The following is a 22107-nucleotide window of genomic DNA, read 5'->3' as shown; positions in this document are numbered from 1 at the left end:
CTCACCCCAGCAATTCTCCAAGCCTCAGACCAGGGAATGAAGGGAAGGAAGACCGGGACCCATCTCTACTAACAAAACAATTTTATAAAAAAAACAGTTAATAAACACTCACTACACTGTGTGTATCTGAACTGTTGCCAATGCCACAGTAACTTTTAAATAGTCCTGGAGTCCAGTTCCAGTGTTAACTTCAGGCACACCTTTTTGAAGTCTTGTACCTTGGTATTCCAATTCCTATGTGTAAAGGCACAGAAGGATTTTTCAGGTGAGGAAAACATGGCAACAAGAAGAGGCAAATGGAGTTTAAGCCATGAGAGAGGTAGGTGAGAGAGCAGCTCAGACCTGCAGTGAGCCTTCATTTACCTCTGGGGTTTTTCAATAAAAACTTTGTATCAGTGCAGCAAATGCCATATACAAAAGGGGAGCTGAGGGAGACCTGGACACAGTAAAAAGGCAGCACAACCTCAAAATAGGTCTTTCAAGTGGAAGAATTCAAGCATAGTGTTACATTTAGAAACTTGAGAACCAATGTCAATTCGTTTCATTCATAGTGCCAGGCCTCAGAGGAAGCAAGGGACAGGACAGTTCTTTACTATCACTAAGAGGGATGATAAAAGTGGGCTATTAATTTCATAGACAGAGTAGAACCTTAGAAGAGGATAAGACAATAGGGGATATATAAAAGGCAGCTGTGAAGGAAGGAAATAGCCCAGATGTACAAGATAGACAAGGTTGAAGAGGGAAGGTATTTTGGAGGTATTTACAATGATTCACTACCATCCCTGTATGACTGCAACAGAAATAAGGTTTCCAGGAATCCTGGAAAAGTTAAAAGCATGAAGAAATCAGAGGCTTAAGAAGCCCAAGTTCAGCCTTTCTTCAGTGTGTTCTGCCATGTTTTTTCTCTTGACTTGCCTCCTGTGCAGGTAATGGGGCTGGCATGGCTCCCTGTTCATGGAATTGCCGTGGGGCAGTGCTGAGGTAGGTTTGGGAGGAGCTCCAGGGCTGCCTTCAACAGAAGATGTAGGACTGGCAGTGTTGACCGAAGAGTAGCCCGAGCTCCCCTCTGGGTTGGGATTCCTTGGGGTGAGATAGGCCCCTGGCAGCTCTCCCTCCCTGTGGGGTGCCCCAGAGCCATCCCACTCCCCAGGCAGGCTGTCCTCATCACTGGAGTCCTGGCCACAGTGCTCTGCAGGGTCCAGGTACAGCACTGTCACGTCCAGGATCCCACTGGGGCTGGTCACTGCAGGATGGGAGAAGAGAAACCTTAGTTTGTCCCAATCCAGAACCAAGCAGGCACTCAGCACAGAGTCAGGCAGAAAAAGGCCAAGCAAGAGCCAACCTTCTATCTGCTCACACCTGGAAGGCAGGGCACTAAATTCACCCTCTATTCACACAGCATTTTTCCTTCCCTCTGGCTATTTGAACAGGTACTAAGAGCTGTTAGAAAATGAGCAACCAGGCCCAGGGTCAGCAAAACCCAACACCTAATTAGTGTTTCTAAGACAGTGGCTCGTTCATCACATTTGGTGCACTGCAAACAGCCTGACTTTGAAATGCTGAGCAAATAAAAAAACCCTCCTCATGTTCTGAAGCAGTGCAGAGAAAGAACAGATACCTCTGAGAAAGTTTAACAATTATAACCACAGGGGGGAAGGGGAAGAGTTTTTCCAACTGGTCTTCAACTGAAAGTTCAGGCATCTTGTGCCTGAGAAACAGTTTTGAGTAAAAATGAAAAAACAGGTTTTATCCTCTTGGCTGCTTTTTATAAGAATAAACTGCTCACCATCTCCCTCTCGCTCGCCTTCACTTTCCTGATCACCTTCATAACCAGAGCAGGAATCTAAACTCCAGTCAAGGAAGTTGTCCAGCAGACTTTCTTCCTGGGAGGACAGCTCTGCTGTGGGTGTAGTCACAAAGCTGCCTCTGTCATCCTGAATGCTGTCTTCTCTTCTCCTGTAGCAAAACACCCCAGAAATCACATGTTAAAAGCCAAGTCTAGCTCTTTCAATAGGTATGTCAAGATGGTGACAGGAAAATTGACTATATTTAGGAATGAAACCTAAGGGTACCAGAAAGGAGGAAAGGCTCTGGCTGATCTCCAGAGATGCTGACAGCCACAAGTTATACTCACCTTTTAGCTCTCTTTCCAGAGGGAGAGCTGAGGAAAGTCTGAATTTCTACTACGTTCCTGTGCAAGGGACTAGGCTCTGGGTCCTCCTGTTTCACACCCAACACTGAGCAGAGCTGGCTGTAACTCATAACCTAAAGTATTGAATAAATAAATAGATTTTAAAAAATAAAAGCACTTTTAAGAATTAGACCATGAGATTCTTGAAAGAACTAAATAGCCAGAAGGACACTATATTTTCTAGGAGAAAAATCTTCCCACAAGCACTCAAACATGAGTTAAGAGTCCCCATAACTCTATTTTTAAACTCCCACTTTATTCACACAGCCTGCCATGGGGCAGCAGCTCTGCTCTGGGTGTCAGCCAGCAGCAGATGCAGCCACAGCTCACCCACCTGTTCTTTGCCTATTTCTTCATAGCGTTCATCTTCAAATCGCTGTTTCACTGCCATTAGGGACACCTGCCTATAATCCTTTGGAACATCATCATGGAAGCTGGAAAAAAAGATTAAAACTCCTGTCTTAGAATGGATTCTATGAAACAATATTAAGAAAACCTGCCAAGTTAGGTAATTTCCCTCTGTCCCTCAGTGCTGTGCTAAGGGAGTTGGTGTTTCAGCAGCTTCATCAGGACACCTGGTGGCTTCTGAGTATGTGAGCATCTAATTCCTTTTCTGTCCCTGTTCTCTGTGACCCAGGGCCAGACCAGCTGGCAGAAATAGAACAGCTGTCCCTGAACTGGACCTTAGTGCCTTGTGGCAGGGGAGTAAGGCAGTTAATCAAAAGCCCCTCCTTCACTGGGAAGAGCTGACTGTACAGGTGCAGCACATTTGCAAGAGCTGCAATCCAAGTATTCATGTGCCCCCCAAAGGAGTCCAAAAATCATTACCACTTTTGGTGGAGGCTCAGCACACAGGGCAAGAGGTCTTCTTGAGAGAAACCAGTGCACTCAGACAGCTGGCTGGTCCAGGGGTGTGCTAGAGAAGACAGTACATATTCATGTATTGAACTACATATTCATGAAGTGTGATAGTTCTGTAGTGAACTTTTTTTTTTAATATGATAAGGATCATGAAATTTGCAAGCTTCTATCTGTCCATAGTTTGTTCAAGTTCACAACTGGCTCCAAGGATAGGTTTATCTGCCAAACTGATGTTATACCTAATGATAGAAATCTTCAGTCTCATTTAAATGCAACGCTTGCATAGTCTGATGCTGATGCTCTAGTTCATCACTACTATTAAGAGGTAAAATAGAATCAGAGAATCATGGAATGGTTTGGAATGGAAGGGACTTCAAAGCCAATCTCATTCCACCTCCTGCCATGGCAGGGACACCTTCCACTATCCCAGATTATTCCAAGCCCCATCCAACCTGGCCTTGGACACTTCCAGGGATCCAGGGGCAGCCACAGCTTCTCTGGGCATCCTGTGCCAGGGCCTCTCCACCCTCACAGGAAAAAATTCCTTCCCAATATCCCATCTATCCCCACACACTGTCAGTGGGAAGCCATTCCCCTTGTCCTGCCCCTCTAGACCCTTCTAAATAGACTCTGCTCATGTCTCCTGTCAGCTCCATTCAGGTACTGGAAGACCACAATTAGGTCACCCCAAAGCTTTTCTTTCCAGGCTGAACAATCCCAATTCTCCCAGCCTTTCCTCATAGCAGAGCTGTTCCAGCCCTGTAATCATCTGTGTTGCTCAATACAGCCAAACAGACTGAACTCAGCTCTTCATTCTGAATTCTTCTGTCCCCTTCTTCACCCTTCTCTCCACCTCCCCCAGACAAGTGATTTGGACATCTTGCCTAAAGACAAGCTAACACCCCAAAACCTCCCTAGAAAGAGAAGGCAGACTGGCATTCTGTGCTGCAGCTCCACTTGAGGAAAGATTGGTTACCTTGCCCATGCAGCATCTTGGCCAGCAGCAGTGCAGCAGCAGCCAGCCGGGCTGGGGAATACACACTGAGGCTCGTGTTCAGGAGGGACAGCTCACAGATGAAGCTGTAAAGGTGAAGAGTTCTTCTCTCCAGTGAGACGATGCTTGACAGAACTTCTTTGTAGTCTAAAATGGTGGGTATCTAGTGCAGAAAGGAGAAGAGAGTCTGGAAATACAAGACCAGCACAAAGTGTCTAGAACAGCTGTTTCCAGGTGCTGGGTTTTGTTTGGGGCTTTTTTGTTTAACTACTACATTGACATTGAAAAATTCTCCAGTGAGAGAATAAATGGCCTCTTAAAACTGAAGTTTTAATCTCTACAGAAGGCAGAGGGTTCTGAATCTGCACGCTCTGAGACATGCACAGGCTCCACAGTTGATTGAGAACACTGACATAAACCTACAACTCATTAGACAAGAAGTGAACAGCAGCCCAAGGTGGGGAAATATTCCATCCACTTTCCCAACTCACCCTTATCCTTCCTTCTAAGGCAGAAATGATCTCGCCCATCATTCTGACCAACTCTTCATATTTGTAGGAGTTGTCTGTCAGCCACACAGCTTCTCGTATCGTCAGCATCTCTTTGCTGATGAAACTACAATGTTAAATAATAAGTTAGCCCCAGCAGAAAGTGGATTTATGCACTTATGGCAGGTAACTGCACCCACAATGACCAGAGTTAAACAACTTCACAAGATACTTTCCCAGGCAGACCAACAAAGAAAGAATTGCAGCTCTTTATTTCACCTGTGAGATGGAAGCACCTACTAGAATATTCCTCATTTGAAATATGATGAATATGTTCTCCTTAATACAGAAGAAATTCCTGCTTGTGAGAGTGGTGAGGCCCTGGCACAGGGTGTCCAGAGAAGCTGTGGCTGCCCCTGCATCCCTGGAAGTGTCCAAGGCCAGGCTGGACAGGGCTTGGAATAATCTGGGATAGTGGAAGGTGTCCCTGCCTGTAGCAGGGGGTAGAATGTAATGATCTTTAAGGTCTCTTCTAACCCAATCCAGTCTGTGATTCTCTGATCCTAATTCTTCATCTGTGAAGCCTCTCCTAGGTTAAGATGCAAGATATTAAGGAAATTAACACAGAAGGATAATCTTGCACCACACCATGCAGTTCACCCGAGTGTAAACAGGCTCAGCTATGGAACACAGCTGTGGTTATACCCTTCCAGATATCTCATGCCAGTATGGTGTCAGACTCCAGTTGCTGATGGAATACATTTAGAGCAATCCACAACTATGACCATGTATTTCAATATGAAAAAAACCTGGAAGGAACTACCTTTTTTCCTCATTTACAGAGTCTGTGTTTGTAAGTAAACAAAGTTAAACAACAGTCAAAGTAGAGGGAAGTCAAAGAGCCTTTCCAGTATTACAAGCAAGGGAGGGGTTGGGAGAGAAGTCTGAGCTGCAGGAAAGAATTTGGATGATCACAATGACCACCTCTGCTCACCAGCCAGAACTCTCACCGTGTGCAAATGACCATGCAGGCTATTCCCAAAAGCTGGAGCTGAGCACGAGGTACGGGTCTCAGCTTCAAGTAACGGTCCACACATCCCACTGTCATGTGAAGGCACAGGCTAGAAAAGTCCTTCATGGTAGCCACTTCCACCAGCCAATCCACCAGGATATACCTACAACAGGAAGAGAGACTTCAGGAAGAGCTTGGGAAGTGGTGTCCCACACCATGACATCCAGCTGGGGAATGAGCCAGGCCAAGCAGAGCAGAGACAAGTGCTCCTGATATGCCTCCCAAGAGAAGAGCCAACTCCCTCAAGTGCAGTTATGGCTGTGGTGGATCCTCCTGGAAAACCTGTCTGGTCCATCCACTCCCTGCACACCAACACACACAGTGTGAGAAACAGGAATTGGGAGATGTGTGTGTGGTCACAGGGCCATGATCCCACTGCCATTACAGAGCCACGGTGGGACACCCATGTGGCTGGAATGCTGCCATGGATGGTAATGTACTTGTTTAGAAAAGCAGCACCAGCAAGGGGAAGTGGTAGAGCTGCCCTACATGTGACAAAGCAACTGGAATGTATCAAGGTCTGCCTAGGGAAGGATAAGGAACTTATCCATAAGGATTAAAGGGCAGGCTAACACAGGTGACATGGCTGTGGGTGTTTATTCAGGAAAAGGGAGTCAAAAGAGACTTTGGACAAGGCTTGAAGTGACAGGACAAGGGAGAATGGCTTCACACTGACATATGACAGGGCTAGATGGGATATTGAGAAGAAATTCTTCCCTGTGAGGGCCATGAAGCCCTGGAACAAGTTGCCCAGAGAAATTGTAGAGAGATTGTAGAGATGTAGAGGGAAACATGGAATGGTTTCTGCCGTGGGGCCTCACTCCTGGATCCAAGTTCCTACCTCATTATTTCATTCATTCCTTTCTGCACAGTGAAGATGCTTTGCTTGCTGATAGGAAGGGAAGCTTGAAAGATTTGAGAAACCATTTCCCTGGAAGATTTTCCTTCTAATCCTAGTTGGTTTCCATTCCCACAAGCTTTGGCTAAAGCTATCTGTAGTAGAGAGAACACAAAAGAAATTATGCTTATTTTACCAAATGCAAACAAAGGCAGAACAGGATGGTCCTCTATTTTTCCTGCTAAAAACAGTGAACATGGCAAACCACTTGAACCAGTAGTTCTTAGTTTGGTTTAAATGTTGAGCACACAGATTATTTGGGGCCAGTTTCTTAAGTCCTTCAAAAGATGCAAATTTACTCCATTCTGCCACAGGTATGCAGTAATTTCCCAAACAAGAGAATCAGCAGAGTAGACACAGATGTGCACATAAATACATTACTCAGCAATGCTGGTCCTGCTTCTAACAATGGCAGCACAGAAAGGACCAAATGAAGACTTTTTCTGGGAAAACTCAGTCTTACCTGTGCTTCCCAGCAGCCCTTGGCTGCATAATCTCGTAGCTTCCTGAGACTTTGGAGGTATCTGCCAGGATCTGACATCTACAGAGAGGAACACAAGCAGATGTTAAAACCCACGGCCTTTACACAACAAACAGAAGAATTGTAGCACCAATATCCAGAGGAAAAACACTGCCTGGAGGTACATCTATTATTTCAGCAACAAGTCTGTTTCTCATCATGACACCATTGATTTTAAGAACTTTTTTTCAGTTCTTGCCCAAGGTCTCACAGGAAATGAGAGCAGTCACTCAGGATCCCAAGGGGACAGCTTTAGCAGATTTATTAAAGACAAAGCAGAAGCCTCCCCCTCCTGTTCCCCAGAGCCCTGGGGTCACTGGCCAGCAGTGCCCAGGCCTTCAGCAGTTAGAGTAAAGCAACTTCTGTGGCACCTTGGCTACAACTGCTTGTAGCCTCACTTCGAACAGCCAGGCAGACACCAGAGCTCATTTGAGAGAGTTCTTAGCACCCTCCTTGTTTATGAAGAAGGTAAGCTCTGAGGAACAGCAATTGCTTTCTGACAACTTTCCTTGCTATTCCTTGCCTTCTGGATAACAGATCCAGAAGTTAGTTTGGAGACAAAAAATGACTACTTACAGCAGCTTTTCTGTTGTTTTCCCAAAGGAGGTAGGAGCTGATTAAACAACCCTGTTTTGATGATTCTTCAAGCATTTCAAGGGATTCTTTCTTTTTTCCTTCATCCTAAAGACAGAAGGCATATATTGGTATTCTTTCTGTGTAGACAAGTAAATGCCTCAACCCTTCAGAAGCTACAGAACACTGTGCTAAAGCCACAGAGCAGAATCCATCCCTTGGGAATGTCCTTCAGCCTCTGAGGAATGCTCCCACATCAACTCAGTGCTGCCGTTTGCAGATGCAGGCTCTGAGAGCAGCTAGTGCTTTTCCTCAGCCAGACAAATGCTTTCTGGCTTGCTTGCCACTGAATGCTTTTTATTTTATTGTTTTGCTAGGCATTACAAGTGGAAGGGTTCCTTTGAGACCTGAACATACTGCAAGCCCATGATTAAGCCAAAATTAATTTCACTGTTTGTACAATTCAATAAAGTAAGTTAATAATGTTCCTTTAAACAACCAGTAAATTAAACTCATGAGAACAGAAACTCCTGGGCCACTTGAGGAGTGAAAGAGCATCTGGCTGATTTATGTTTTTAATCAAGGTAAATAGCATTAGCATCACCAGGAAAAAACCCAAATTCAAACCCATCACATCAGAAATACTGCTCACCTCAAAGAAATTCAAAACCTTAGCCAAGCTGTGGAGAATAGATCCTTTCTGAGCCTGAAGAAAGCATCAAAATAAAGCATTGTTAAACCACAGCAATTATTGCTAGTAATTTCAGACTACAGTTCTGGTTTATCTCTCAATCATTCATCTGCCTTGCTTTTCTCTATGTTTTGTTATCCCTGAGATAGCACTGAACCTCTCCAAAGAGAGTGTACAGGCCTCCAGCACTCCTGATCTATCATGTGCAGTTTGGCAATAAATTCAATGAAATGACTGAGCCACAGTCAATGAATCAACAAGAGCACCAGGAGGCTCCTTGGGGAAACAAAAGTATTTTTTCCAAAATAACGAGATGCAGTTACTGACGTAGGGTAAAGCCAAGGGCAGAAAGAAACCTGACCTTGTCAAGCTGACACTCTGCCTTGAGGCTCTCATAGACCACAGCTTTACAGCAGCTTCCAGAGAAGGACCAGGGAGGACGGATGAACAGCCAGATAAAGGGGACTGCACACACATTGAGGTGCTCTGCCAAGCTGAAGTAGTGAGATGCCTTTATTCCATTCACTTCTGCACGCCCGTGGCCCGTGATGGACACTGAACCAGAGAGAAAGGCAGGAATCAAGTAGAGTTTGTTCACAATTCAGTCAGGCAAGACAGAGAAGAGGAAACAATCAGGAAAAGGTTGAAGTGTCTCTGTGATTTAGAGCCTTATAAATCATGGATATTATTGCTAAAGATGCAAAACCTTACTACAGTCAGACTTTAGGAACTCATAAGCTAAGTTGGGTTCATTCTGCAAAGACCAACAGAACCCTGTGCAAGGAGGCTCCTCCTGTCACTGGTCAGGCCCTTTTGATACATTTATCCCAAAGTACTACCAAAGTAGCTGAGTTTGATCACAAGTTTGCAGAGGATAACTCCTAACCCTGAATTCCCAGGCTCTAATCTCCCCAATCACTGAACACCTAGCAACTTCGTGGCCAGCGCCTAAGCAGAGCAATGTAAAACTTCCTTGTGCTATGCCATGTTCCCCAAAGCCCCAGGACAAGCTCCCACACTTACGGCCTTCATTGTACAGGTACGCCAAGCTCAGCTTCACAGCAGCTTCAAAGTTACCACTTTCAGCAGCCCTGAAGGTCAAACAGAGAAGGCACTTAAGGCTGAAATCCTTCCTAGCACCAGAATCCACAGTTTGGTCCTTGTGCCCTCAAGGACATGCATCAAAACATCAAACCCTTGTGTTCCTCTCCCTCCCAAACTGATGGGCACATAGTGGTCTGCCTCAGAAAGAAGATAGAGTCAAAAGTAAAACCATTATCATGGCATTTAAACCTATTAAATAATCTGACACCAATGGATCCCCTTCTAATCAGATGGATAAAAAGATGTCCCCCATCTTTTTAAAGCAGATTTATTATCACCCTTTCTTTCTAAACTTTGTTACTGAAATTCACCTGTTTTACTATACACTGGTTTGCACAAGAAGTGACCAAGCCAACTCAGACTTAGAAACAGGATTATTCTCTGGAGCCCCCAATCTCACTTGTTCACTCCCATGGGTGCACCAGAAAGAGGTTTTAGGGAATGTCTCATGTTGCAGTCTGGAATATTAATGCCTGTGAATAGAAGTAACTTTGGTGTATGCAATGGGCCCTGTTCTGGTTAAAGAGACAGCAGTGACCAGTGATTTCAGCTTAGACCTGAAATCAACCATTTTTACATTCCCAAAGAAAATATTTGCCCTCTTTGTACAACTCAGATCCCCCAGTTACACTGAGGACTGATTAGAACAGTTAATCTTCCTTCAAACATCCTCTTCTAAAAGGCCAGACAAGTTTGATGTTTAAAACTTACCTTTCAAACATTCTCAGATGGTTTGGAGATGGCCACAGGTCTTGGAAACTTGCGTGTGCCCAAACACTGGAATGATTATCCACAAGGTATTTAAGATGTGAGTGCACCTGCACAGAGGGAACATAAAATGTTGATTACCAAAATAAAAGGACCAACAGAAAAACAGGTCTTCACAACCTTATTTTAGAGAAGTAACTAATTAATCACAAGTTAAACATAACTTGTTGCCTGCCTGATAACCAGTAAGGCAAGAGATTCCAAACCAAACCAATTTGTTCAGCCACAGTAATCTAGCAGGACAATTGCCACAGAAAAGGTACAAAAAGCAGTCAAATACTCCTGCTACTCTTAACTTGAACAGTGAGAAACGAAACTGTCCCTGGGATAGCAAAAATCTCAACCCTGCAGGCACTCCTTAGATTTCTTCAGGCTCTGTGACACAAGAAGCCTGTTCTGTGTGCAGTCCAGGCTCCTGAAGGCAGAGCTGAGCACTGTGTCTGGCAGAGGGGAAGCTGTGGCACTTACAGCTCTGACTGAGAGGATGTCTGCAGCAGGGAGGCCCTTCAGGATGTGAAACAGAACATCCTCGGGGAGGTTCAAGAACGTCAGGACTCGAGGCCGTTTTATTATCCTTCGCTTTGAAGGGAAAGAAAAACATCTGGAACATCTACAGTGAACCACTGGAAAAGACAAACACAGGACAACTCAGTGACAGAACTGCACAAAGAGAAAAGGTATTACATAGCATTATACATGTACACAGATGTTCACTTGAGCACCTCTTCACTGCAAATATGTCTATCAGGGAAATATAGCTCATACCTCATAATGCCATAAGACTAAGCCACAGAGCAGAAAGAACTTGTTCAAATTGGTTAATGAAGCCAAAAGACTCAGAAGGGGTGGCTCAAGCTCAAAGTGCTCTTCACCAAGAGCCCCTCTGAGCCCTGACTCCTGTGACAATGTTTAGTAGTGACAAAAAGTTCAGCTGTCCCTGTTCAGTAGTAACAAATAGTTTAACTGTCACTACTATCACTTCATTTACTTGCCTAATGCCCCAACTTTTCTTTCTCAACTGACAGAGCAGAACACAACCAGAGATATTAGGAAGACCACCAAACATAATCAAACCTACCTTTCCAAGCAGTTGCTGCCAGGGGTGCTAATGGAAGATCCATTGCCTATATCTTCTGGAGTATTATTTCAATGGAATATTTATATATAAATACATATACAGACATATATGTGTATACAAGATGTATTATCCTCAGCAGTATTACTGCCGTGAAAATGAAACGGACACCCATACTGGGATACCAGTTCAGCCTATATGAGCATCCAAATAGGGGCCTGGGGGGTACATGAGCAACTCGGTGAAAACTCCATTTCTACAGCCAGGAAGTGGCACAGGTTCATTTCCAATGTGCTGCTTCACGAAACCAGAGTGGTTTAGGCTGGAAGAGAACTCTAGTGGTCACCCAGTCCAACTGTCCCGCTAAGTGGCGCAGGACCACATGCAGGTGGGTTTGAACAACTCCAAGGATGTGGATCCCACAATTGCTTTGGGCAATCAAACACCATCGTCCAGCCATTCTTACAGTAAAAACCACCTTCTCTTACTTTTGGACGAGGTTTCCTGCACATTCCTGTGCATCCTGCAAGCTTACAGACGCCGCAGATGTTATCCCACGCGCAATGCACATCTTGACCCCTTGGCTTTGAGGCCAGGAGTGCTCAGGCAGAGTCGCCAGCTCCAGGCACGGCCCCCAGGGTCACAGAAGGGCAGCGCCAGCCCCGGCCCGGGCCGCACCGCCCCCGCCCCGTTTGAATTTGGGCGCGCAGCCGTCGGCCCGGCCCCCCACCCGCTGCCCGGGTCCCTCAGCCCGGGCTCGGTGTATCCCGTTAACCCCCGCCCTCAGACCTCCTCAGGAGGCGCCCAGCAGGCAGAGCCCGCTCTGGAGCCGCCCCTCAGCGCAGGAGGACCCGGGATCCAGCAGCACCCGCGCAGCCCGCGGGCAGATCCGCACTCACCGCCCGCCTTCATCGCGGCGAGTCCGCGGGGACCGAGCGGACGGACACAGCGCCCTGCCCGGCTCCAAGAGAGCGGCGGGGGCGGAGGAGGGGCCGGAGCGCGGGGCCCGGGCGGGGACTGCGGGGCTGACACGCCCCGCTCGCAGCGCGGGCGCGCCCAGTGGGCGCCGGGAGCGGCGGGAGCCCCGCCCACCGGGCCCGCCCGCCGCGCTGCCGCCCCGCCCACCGCCCGCGCGCACTTGTTTTAAACACAGCAGGCTCTGTCATTGGCCAGGAGGCCGATGGGGGCGGGGCCGTTCCCGCCCCGCGCGCTGCGATTGGCCGGCGAGGATGCGAATTCGAATTGGGGCAGTTGGCGGTTCGCAGCTCTGGCGCAGCGGCGAGTGCGCGGGCGGCGCGGCGCCCCCTGCCGTGCGGGGCGGTACAGTGCACTGCGGGTGCAGCGCTTCCCCTCACGGTGCTGCCGCCATGTTCCCCTGCTCTGGTTACTCCGGGCCGGCGGCGGGTGCGGAACACAGCGGCGGCCCCGGCTCCCGCGGGGGCCAGGAGTCTCTTCTCTCTCGGCCGCAGCCGTCCCTGCCGCTGCTGTGTCGCTGAAAGTCACCTATGCTCAGCTGAGGCTGCCTGGCCAAGGGGGCTGTGGAGGGGAGTGGTGGGGTCTTATTATTGCGTGATGATTTCTACCTTGAACATCCAGCAGCTGAGGGTGTCCTTGCTGGAGCTAAAGCATCAGGGGGGTCGTTGCATGTCCCAGCCTGGACAGCAGCTCTGCAGAGAGGTCTGTGGGGTCACAACTGTCCTTGACCAGCCCTGTGTGCCGGGGCCAAGGTGGGGGACCCGGGGGTGGGAAGGGCATTGCCAGCTGGTCAGGGAGGGGATCCTTCCCATCTGTTCAGCCCTGGTGAGGCACATCTGGAATGCTGTGCCCAGTTCTGGGCTCCTCACGACAGGAGGGACATGAAGCTCCTGGAATGGATATTTCATAGAATGAAAGAGACCTCAAGGACCATCTGGTTCCACTCCTTGCTGTGGGCAGGGACACTTTCCACTATCCCAGGTCCAACCCCTGTCTGATCTGGCCTTGAACACTTGAACAAGAGATTGTGCGGCCACAGCTTCTCTGGGCAACCTGTGCAGGGCTCTCCTCTCTGACAGCCAAGGATTTCTTCCAACCCTTTCAGTGTGAAGCCATCCCCTCTTGTCCTCTCTCTCCAGGTCTGGGTCCCAAGTCCCTCTCTAGTCCTCTTGGAGGCTCTTTAAACACTGGAAGGGGCTGTAAGTTTTCCCCAGAGCCTTCTCCAGGTGAACGCTCTCAGCTCTTCCAGCCTGACTCCGGAGCAGGAGGGCTCCAGCTCTTGCAGCATCTCCATTGCTTCTTCTGGACCTTCTGGAGCAGGTCCACAGAGGGAATGTGATGAAGAGACTGGTGCATCTCCCTGATGAATAAAGGCTGAGGGAGCTGGGGCTGTTCAGCCTCAAGAGAACAGCTGAGAGCAGCCCTCGTCCATATCTATCAGTGTCTGCAGGGAGAGGTCAGAGCATAGGACCAGGATCTGCTCCATGGGGCCCAGCACAAGAGGCAATGGGCAAAAAGTAAAATATAGGATATTCCATCTGAACATGAAGAAGAACTTTCCTGTGGATGTGACTGAGCACTGAAGACGCTGCCCAGAGAGGGATTGGACTCTCCCTCAGTGGAGTTATTCAAAACCCACCTGGACACTCCTGTGTCATGTGACCCTGCTTGAGCAGGGAGGTGGGACTGTTTGATCCACTGTGGTCTTTTCCAGAAAGAACCATTCTGTGATCCCTGCAAGGGCATGGAGCCAGGGGCTGCCTGGACAGAGGCTGTTTCTGATGTCCTGAGCTGCAACCTTGCCCCATCCCTCCCCAGCACACCCTTGTTCCTGCCCCTTCCTTGCCTTGTGTGGGGGAAAGGGGAATTAAGCAGACAACCAGGGGTCACAGTTCAAACCTGAGTACAGGATTCAGAGGAAAGCACTGATCCTCACAAGGCAAAGGGCAGAGTGGGATAAGGAGGTGTATTGAAAAGGCTGGCAGGCAAACAATGCCATGTAGGGAAAAGCAGATATCAAGTTTGCTCAGCTGAAGATTTTTGTGAGTCTTAAGTCTCACAAGACTTGAAAACATGAGAAGAAGAGCTCTTGTTTTGTAGGACATGAAATGACTGCACCCCAATTAGTGGTGTCTGGAAACCTTCCCAGTGTTGTTACCTTGAATAAACATCATCAATCCCAGCAGAACTGGGGTTTCTTCCTGGTAGCGTGTAGGAGATTTGTTTGAGGATTTTACAAGCACTTTTCATTGTTAGAACACAAACTTCTGGATGCTTCTCTTCACCCACATCCTTCTACCCCACAAGGGGTTGGAATAGCTTTGAAATCATGCTAGAGATCTCATTTTATGGTTGGGGAGACTGAGCTGGGGTAGCCTTATGACATCTCTGAGCCACACCATAGTGCTGGCCATGCTGGGCCTGGCACCTCATGCATTGTCCCCCAGTCCCGTGAGGTGACCCCAGAGGGAGGAGCAGCTGTGGACAGTCTTTGTCTTGTGCAGCCCCACCTCCGCCTCCATCCGTGAAACTGTGTCATGTTCCTGGGAGCACAGCAGCTGCCAACATGGAAAAGTGGCACCAGGAGCACAGGGAGTATTTAGCTTCTTTTAATTGAGAAGCAATTTGAGTTAAAAAGTTAATCATGCTGTCAGCTTCTGTTCCTCATTTCTTCTCCCCCTCACAGCTGTTTCTGTCAACTAAAAATAAATTGAACCAGCAAACAAAACATGAATAATCAGCTGCCTATGGAGAGCTCAGATCCCAGCAAGAGATGCTCCTTGGGTGATCTGCAGTGCAGAGCCCCTCAGGTGGATTCCATTCTTCCCAAACATGGCAGCAGCAGAGGAAGGCAGGGCATGGAGAGGGTTATGTTTGAGGGACAGGTATAACCAAAACCTGGGTGGGCACAGGGAGGTGAGATTCTCAGCAGCAGTACACCTTGGCCTGGTTTGTTCTCTCCAGAACAGGATGGCAGGACATCCAGGTGGTTTTATCACTGACAGACAAACCAGACTGGTGTGAAGTGGCACTTGTGTTACCTGAACACAGCCATCTGACTTTGCTGAGCCTGTGGTTTGTAACCCCTGAGCAGAGGTGGCAGGCAGGACAGGAGTGGGACCTGCTCCTTCACCAGCAGGCAGCTGGATGCTGGGTGGGATACACCATCCTAGACAGCTGCACCAACTGGGAAGCCATTACACGTGAAGAGTCAGTCACTACAGAGGAGAAGGTGGATTTGTGCACGCTTTAATCTGTATTGCCAAGTCTTGAGCTGGATTTCAGATCTGTTTAGAGAGGGACTTTTTACAACAGGGAATGGCCTTAAACCATTCTTAAGCCTTGTTGTGTCACTGTCCTATCACACTGTTCCCTGGGAGGATGCTGAGGCCCTGGCACAGGTTGCCCAGACCATCTGTGGCTGCCCCATCCCTGGCAGTATCCAAGGCCAGGTTGGAGAGGGCTTGGAGCCATCTGGGATAGTGGAAAGTGTCCCTGCCTATGGAATGAGAAGAGCTTTAAAGTCCCTTCAACCCAAACCATTCTGGGATTCTATGATTTTCCTTTTATGCCTTTTCCTCCACTGAAGAGCCTGCAGAGGGTTGTGTTTCTCCTCAATCCAAATGGCTCCTCATTTCCTTCTCTTCTTCTGGCTCTGGAAATGAAGGTAAATACAACAAAGGCATTTTGTTTCCCTTGATTGCTGTGATTTAAGCAAGACTCAACATAGGTGTAACACTTCCTTGTGGTTCTGACAAACCTGGGATTCTCTGGAGGCAAGAGTTGTTACCAGCTCCAGTTTCACTCAAGGTGTTGATCTCTCTTCTGAAGACACCCAAGGGCCTGAGACCATGGCATCTAAGCAAGACATCCAACAGCAACATTCTCCTAGGAGAACTGAAAATTTGCTGGAAATATCTCTTAGCCAGGAAATATCAGCTCCCACTTTCACAAGTCCATATGTGAGAGAAAGAGGTTCGTTGCTACACAGATCATTTCTCACTCACTGCCTCCCCCACTTCAGCCTTTAAAGCCTCTTCAGATGGGCATGTGCGAAAATCTCTCCTATTTTTCCACTCAATTTGTATATTGCAATCAGATTCAAATGTGTGGATTTTATGGAAAAAGCAAAGATGAAGAATTTCAGTCAAATAGGTTTTAAGAGTGATATAAATAAAGATTAATGTAACACCCCCTCTAAACTCTTCAGATAGTGAACAGCTTAACAAACAGCTGTATTTAGACATTTGGAGTGTTCAGTCTGGTGAAAAATTTGCAGACAAACACCTGAACACTAGAGATTGCATTACACACCATTGCAAAAGTAATTTCATATATATTGACAGTGAAATGACATCTGTCTCATTGCATGGCAGAGCTGCATGATTTTCAGAGCTTTTCCCCCGGATTAACATTGTCAAACATAGTTCTAGAACTGGAAACAAAATGCCTGTGATATTACAGGGCTACATAAAAGTTAATCAGCCACGCTGAAACTTAAAAGTAATTAACTCAGCTGCAGCAGTGCCCCAGCTCTGCTCCCTTCAGGACCCAGTGCTTCTGCAGGGCCTGACACGATGCTGTCATGGATATGAGGGGCCTGAGGCTTGGGGGAAAAGTGAGGAACATCGAGTCATTTCACTGTAATTTGTACCTGGTCTGTGATTATTCAATCAATGAACATGAGAGTTTTATATTAGAATGGCCCAAGAATGCGTTCTGGCAGCTGTAAAGTGGTGTCTTTCCTGCAGTTCAGAGGGCAAACAAAAGCAATCTGAGCCATTTGCTGCATGAAAGGCTCTAAAGCTCCATGAATGCACCTGGCAAATCACTGTCTGCTCGAGTGGTGAGGGGGGAGGAGGAGCAATTTTCTTTTGAAAGAGCCAATTCTTGGTTGAAATATTTGTACCAGTCCTAGTAATTTCTGTTCCCCTTTTAAAAGGGTGAGATAATTCAGCTCTTTATTACACCCTTAGCAGAATATAATGACAACTGGGCTGGAGAGGGAAGCTGCTCCTCAAGGGAGGAAAGAACTCTTCCAGATTTGAAAATCTAACTGTGAATTCACTATAATTGTTTGTCTGAGGTCCCAGGATGATGAGGGAACTATGGCTAAAGTTTTATGTCAGGATGTTACATCCCAGCATATTCTGTGATGGCCACATCCGTATCCTGAAGGTATTTCCACGTTACCTTACAGAATAATGTGCAATCCCTCTGTTGTTTTAAACTCATACTAACATATATTAACGGTGCTGTGGAGCTCCAAATCAGCAGTGAAGAGCTGGACATCTGTCTATCTTCATCCTTTTTCCAAACTGTTTCTCTCTTAGGAGGACCCAGCTTGGTTATTGGGAACCGTCCCGAGAATGAAACCTTTGCCTTGCAAATCATGACATGGAACTGCCACGAGGTGGCATCAAGCTCATGTGATGGGACATCGAACTTTCAGTTTCGGGCATTTTTCCAGTTTTAGGACATCTCAGGGCAGGACTCCTAATCCAAAAGGGCTGCACTGAGAATAGTGCTCCAGGGTGGTACACGAACAGGCAATCTGCATGAAGCAGTTTAATGCAGTGCTTTCCAAAATCCAGAGCTGGCCCCATCAAGGAAGAGGCGGGGTGAACATGGCTTTTAGGAACAGATGATTTAGCACAAGTGTCATGCAGAAAGTTTCTTTCCCTGAAAAGATGACTGTGGGTTCTGCTGATGCTCTCTGCCACCTGCCTCTGAAGGCTCAGCCCAGAAGGAGAAATCAGCACGTGGCACCCTGAGCCAGCTCACAGATGTGTGCCTGATCTGTGTGAAGTCCTTGCCCTGGCAGGATGTGTGATAAGGTAGAGCCCTGGCCTTGTGTGGGAGGTGGTGGATCATCCAAGAGGACTCCTCAGGGTCACACTGCACAACGCACACTCAGCCATGAGCAGCAAGGGGCTACTGGGGGTGGGAAAAGTGCAGTGCTGCTGCAGGAAACCCATGGAAAAGGGAGCATGAGGAGTAATGCTAATGGCTCATGGGACCAGCTTTGTGCTTGTGGTGCTGTGGGTGAAACCAGTGCCTTGGCTCAGCTCAGCTCCAGTGCCAACCCACCAGCTGTGATGGCCACACACAGCTCGGGCAGCCTCAGGAAAGACTGTGGAGCAGTGACTGATCTCCAGAGGTTCTGAGGTGATTTCCAAAGGTTCTGAAGGAGGTTCTGGAGGTTCAGTGGCTTCACTGTCAGCCCAGGCCTTTCCCATCCCCTAGCTGGTTCCATGTCTTCACTTTGGGGGTCTCTCAGCAAGGCAGCTTTTACTTTCACTCCATTCAAGTGGAAGCTTATCCCTTCCCCAGCCAGAGAACACGGAATCTGGCCAACTTCTAAACAGTATCTGATTCTCTTCAAAGCCTTGCACTTTAAACACTTGAGAAGTACTACTTCTTAAATACCCCACACTTCTGTGGAAGCGAGGCGCCTGGAGCAGAGCCAGGGAGCTGAAACTGGGAGACAGGATTCCAGGAGGCAGGGAGAGGAAGCAGGGATGTATCTGCCAGACAAGCACTGGCTGTCATAGCACAGAGCCAAAGGATCTCACTATCACCAGACATTCTCCTCCCAAGCTCTTGCTGATACGAGACATTCAGTTTATAACTTTTAATTTATGATTTATTTTTATTTATCTTTTTGTGCCATGTTTACTTGAGGCAGATCCTCAGCATCCTAGAGGCTGAGGTGCCAGGAAGGAGCTGTTAGGCCAATGCCAAAGCCACTGACACTAGTGGGTAAGGTGAGCTATAAGTTGGCTCTTGCCTGTGTGAGCATGTCTTTCTTACAGGTCCTTAAATACCACTAAAGAGGACTGGCCTCACGATTCCAGGACAAAACTTCAGGATTAAAAGCCCCTGGTACCTCTATAGTATTTTTACATGTTATCCTCCTCTCAAAACAAAGTGATTGTGAGCTGGGTCTTCCTTATCTTGCAAGGCTGAAAGCACAGCTTCCCTTCTTGCATAAACTCATCCCTTGAGGACTTCTCATCTCCTCCCTTCATTGGGAGCCCCTCACTTTGTCCCTCCACCGCAGGAGTTAGAGGCACCCCATCTTTCTATTTCCCCCTTATCCTCCAAAGGAATCGATTCCCTACTCATCCTCCTTTTCTTTTTGCCTTCTTTCCCCTGAGTTAGGGAAGCACAACCCTGGTTCCTGTTGGGATGGTGTGGGAACACAGGATAAAGGGGGCACCTGGATCACTGAGCTCAGCTCCCACTGTACACAGCACCCACATACTAGGTTTGCTTCACGAGTGACCCTGGAGCTTCTTCACTGCACATCCTGTGGCACTATGGGCAATGAAGAAGTCTTCAGGATGTTACTGGATGTTTTACAGGTACAGGTAGAAAATGAAAACTTAGAAAGTAAAAATCAGGTACTCATCTCCAGTATGCACAGAAGGCTTCCAAGAGAGCTGGAGAGGGGGTTTGGACCAGGGCATGGATGGACAGGACAAGGGGGAATGGCTTCCCACTGCCAGAGGGCAGCATTAGATGGGATATTGGGAAAGAATTCCTGGCTGGGAGGATGGGGAGGCCCTGGCACAGGGTGCCCAGAGAAGCTGTGGCTGCCCCTGGATCCCTGGAAGTGCCCAAGGCCAGGCTGGATGGGGCTTGGAGCAGCCTGGGACAGTGGGAAATGTCCCTGCCCATGGCAGGGGGTGGGATGGGATGAACTTTAAGGTCCCTTCCAACCCAAACTATTCCATGATTCTGTGCCTGGTGCTTGCAGGCCACAACACAGCTCAGTGCTTCCCAGCAGCTGTGGATCTTTGGGAAGCCCATGTGAAATCTTGGAATCAAATAATGAATAATGTCATTAGAGCTGAAGCAGTTTGCCATGGTGAGCTCCATACAAGTGGCTGAAGGAACCGCTGGGCTCCAGCTCTCGCTGTGCTCCGCTCCTCAAGCTCAGCCCCCCTGTGCTGCTGACCCCTCATGGCCAAGCACTAATTCACAGCAGACAGTGGCATCTGTGTCCCCCCAAGTTTTGGGACACATCAAGGAATACTGTCCCAATTCCATGGTTCCATGCTAATTACACTGCCTCAGCCACTTCATACGGGTTGTAGGGTTTATTTCCTGTAAAGAACAGAATGTTTGGCAAAAGAGGAGAGTGAGAATGACAACTGTGTACACATTTCACATGTTTCTAATATTATTTCTCCTCCAGAGAAGAACAGAGGTGTTATTAATAATCACCTTGCCAAGTTTCTGAATTGCTATGTTGAAATGAGCTGGGTATATAATTTAGGAACCACAAACAAGGGAGAAAATGTGCTTTCAATTGAATTTGAAATGGGTGGAAAGCTGATGATGCAGTGAGATAGATACTGGTGATTCTGGAGGGCTAAAGCTGAGTGAAGAAAGCTGTAAAACAGACATTTTGCAGATTTTGTGAAGTTGGAGTCATCTCTAGGACTTGGGAAGTGAAAGGAGGTGCAGGTGGGGGAGACACAGGCAGAATCCATGCACTTGAAGTCCTTAATCTGGAATGGAAAAGACATTTATGTGGGGCTGAGCATCATGAGGTTGTGTCTCTGCACAAGCCAGACACAAGAGCTGGGGCCTGGGTGGTTTCAGGAGGGAAGGAGGCTGCAATGATGAAGATGCTTGGCAAGTGTGTTGTTGCTTAGGTAGAAGCAGAGTTTGCAAGGCACTGCAAGCCTTTGGAAATGTGCATTCAGCATGTGAAGGATGTGAGGTAAACTGTGGGGTGGTAGAAGTACTGGGCAACTTTGTCAGTGTTCCCTCTCTTGTCATCTCTGACCTCCTACAGCACTAAGCTCCTGTTTGAAACCAGATGAAAAGAATGAGCTGTTGGGCATTACAATTCCAGCCTCTCCAGCCATGACTCAGTGTTGCAATGTCTGCACGAGCCTCCTTCCACTCAACCCAGAACAAGGTCACTGAAAGAGAAGTTGTATGGGGTTATTTCTTGCTCTCTGTAACTCCAGCAACATTAAATGTCTTTCCTGCAACAGGCAAAATCCCTTTAAAGCCCTGCCTATGGCTACCCTTCCACCAGAGGTTTCTCTTCTTGCCTATGTCCCAGCACAGACTGCTCAGTAGCAGAACTGGTATTCATTTATCACAGCACACCCATCTCTGCAAGCCTTAGACCCAGTGCTGCAAATGTTCTTGAATGTTTTCTGCACCCTGGCCAACATGCCCCTCATCAAAGGACAGGCAACAAATGGGTGACAGAAACTCCTGGCTGTGCACTACAACCACTGGCCAGCTGCGGTCACAGAAAAGCTTCATTGGGAAATGAAGCAACCATAGAGCAACCATGTAATAAAGACCAAATGCCACACATTAGGAAATGTGGCATTTCCAGCCAGCAGACTCCCAGCCCTGGGAGATGCCAAGATCCCTCAGAGACCCCCATGGCTCCCTGAGCCTGAGTGGGCCATGCCTGAAGTGCACAGATCTCTGGAGTTACCCATGGTGCATTCCCTCCTGGCCTTCGTAACACGTGGATGATTTTCCAGGATGTGGGTCTCCAAACAGAGCTGCCTCCCTTCCTCAGGGCTTATGTGCCTGGATCCAAAGCCAGCTCTGGTGTGGGTGTGCAAATCCCAAATGCAGGATTGGGGTGCTGTGAGGGCAGGGCAGTGAGAAGCCTTGTGGGGTCTTCAGAGCTGCCTTGAAGCTCAGGCTCCTCTCCTCAGGGCCACGGCACGAGCCACATCCCAGCCATGGCCACACTCCAAAGTGTCTCTCTGGTTTGGTCCCAGGCCTCTGATGGAATTCTTGGCTTGACCTTGGGCCAAGTCCTACTGCATGAAGAGATGCTGTGCTCTCCCTTCTCCCACAGGCAGGGTTTTCTCTGCAATAACATATATCCACATGGAGTCTGGACTG

General features: G+C 47.9%; 1 protein-coding gene across 2 annotated transcripts; it reads right to left on the bottom strand.

Moving 5' to 3' along the window:
• Window positions 1-64: 64 nt before the first annotated feature.
• Window positions 65-12241, bottom strand: CCNF (cyclin F). 2 transcript variants are annotated; one of them, XM_015643217.3, is made up of 18 exons: window positions 12135-12206; window positions 11239-11293; window positions 10629-10783; window positions 10104-10210; window positions 9312-9379; window positions 8650-8843; window positions 8250-8303; window positions 7601-7705; window positions 6968-7045; window positions 6448-6599; window positions 5545-5709; window positions 4538-4661; window positions 4029-4209; window positions 3020-3107; window positions 2526-2625; window positions 2135-2265; window positions 1787-1956; window positions 65-1243 (listed from the first exon to the last, which is right to left on the bottom strand). In XM_015643217.3, the coding sequence occupies exons 2-18, from the start codon at window positions 11279-11281 to the stop codon at window positions 846-848; spliced, it is 2313 nt and encodes a 770-aa protein (XP_015498703.1). In that variant the 5' UTR covers window positions 11282-11293; window positions 12135-12206; the 3' UTR covers window positions 65-845. The 2 variants fall into 2 exon arrangements, with proteins under 2 accessions (XP_015498703.1, XP_015498704.1); XM_015643218.3 differs by lacking the exon at window positions 11239-11293 and having other exon boundaries at window positions 12135-12241.
• Window positions 12242-22107: the final 9866 nt, after the last annotated feature.

Source organism: Parus major, chromosome 14 (assembly GCF_001522545.3).
Source record: "Parus major isolate Abel chromosome 14, Parus_major1.1, whole genome shotgun sequence".
NCBI lineage: Eukaryota > Metazoa > Chordata > Aves > Passeriformes > Paridae > Parus > Parus major.
This window is presented reverse-complemented; position numbering and strand designations above follow the sequence as displayed.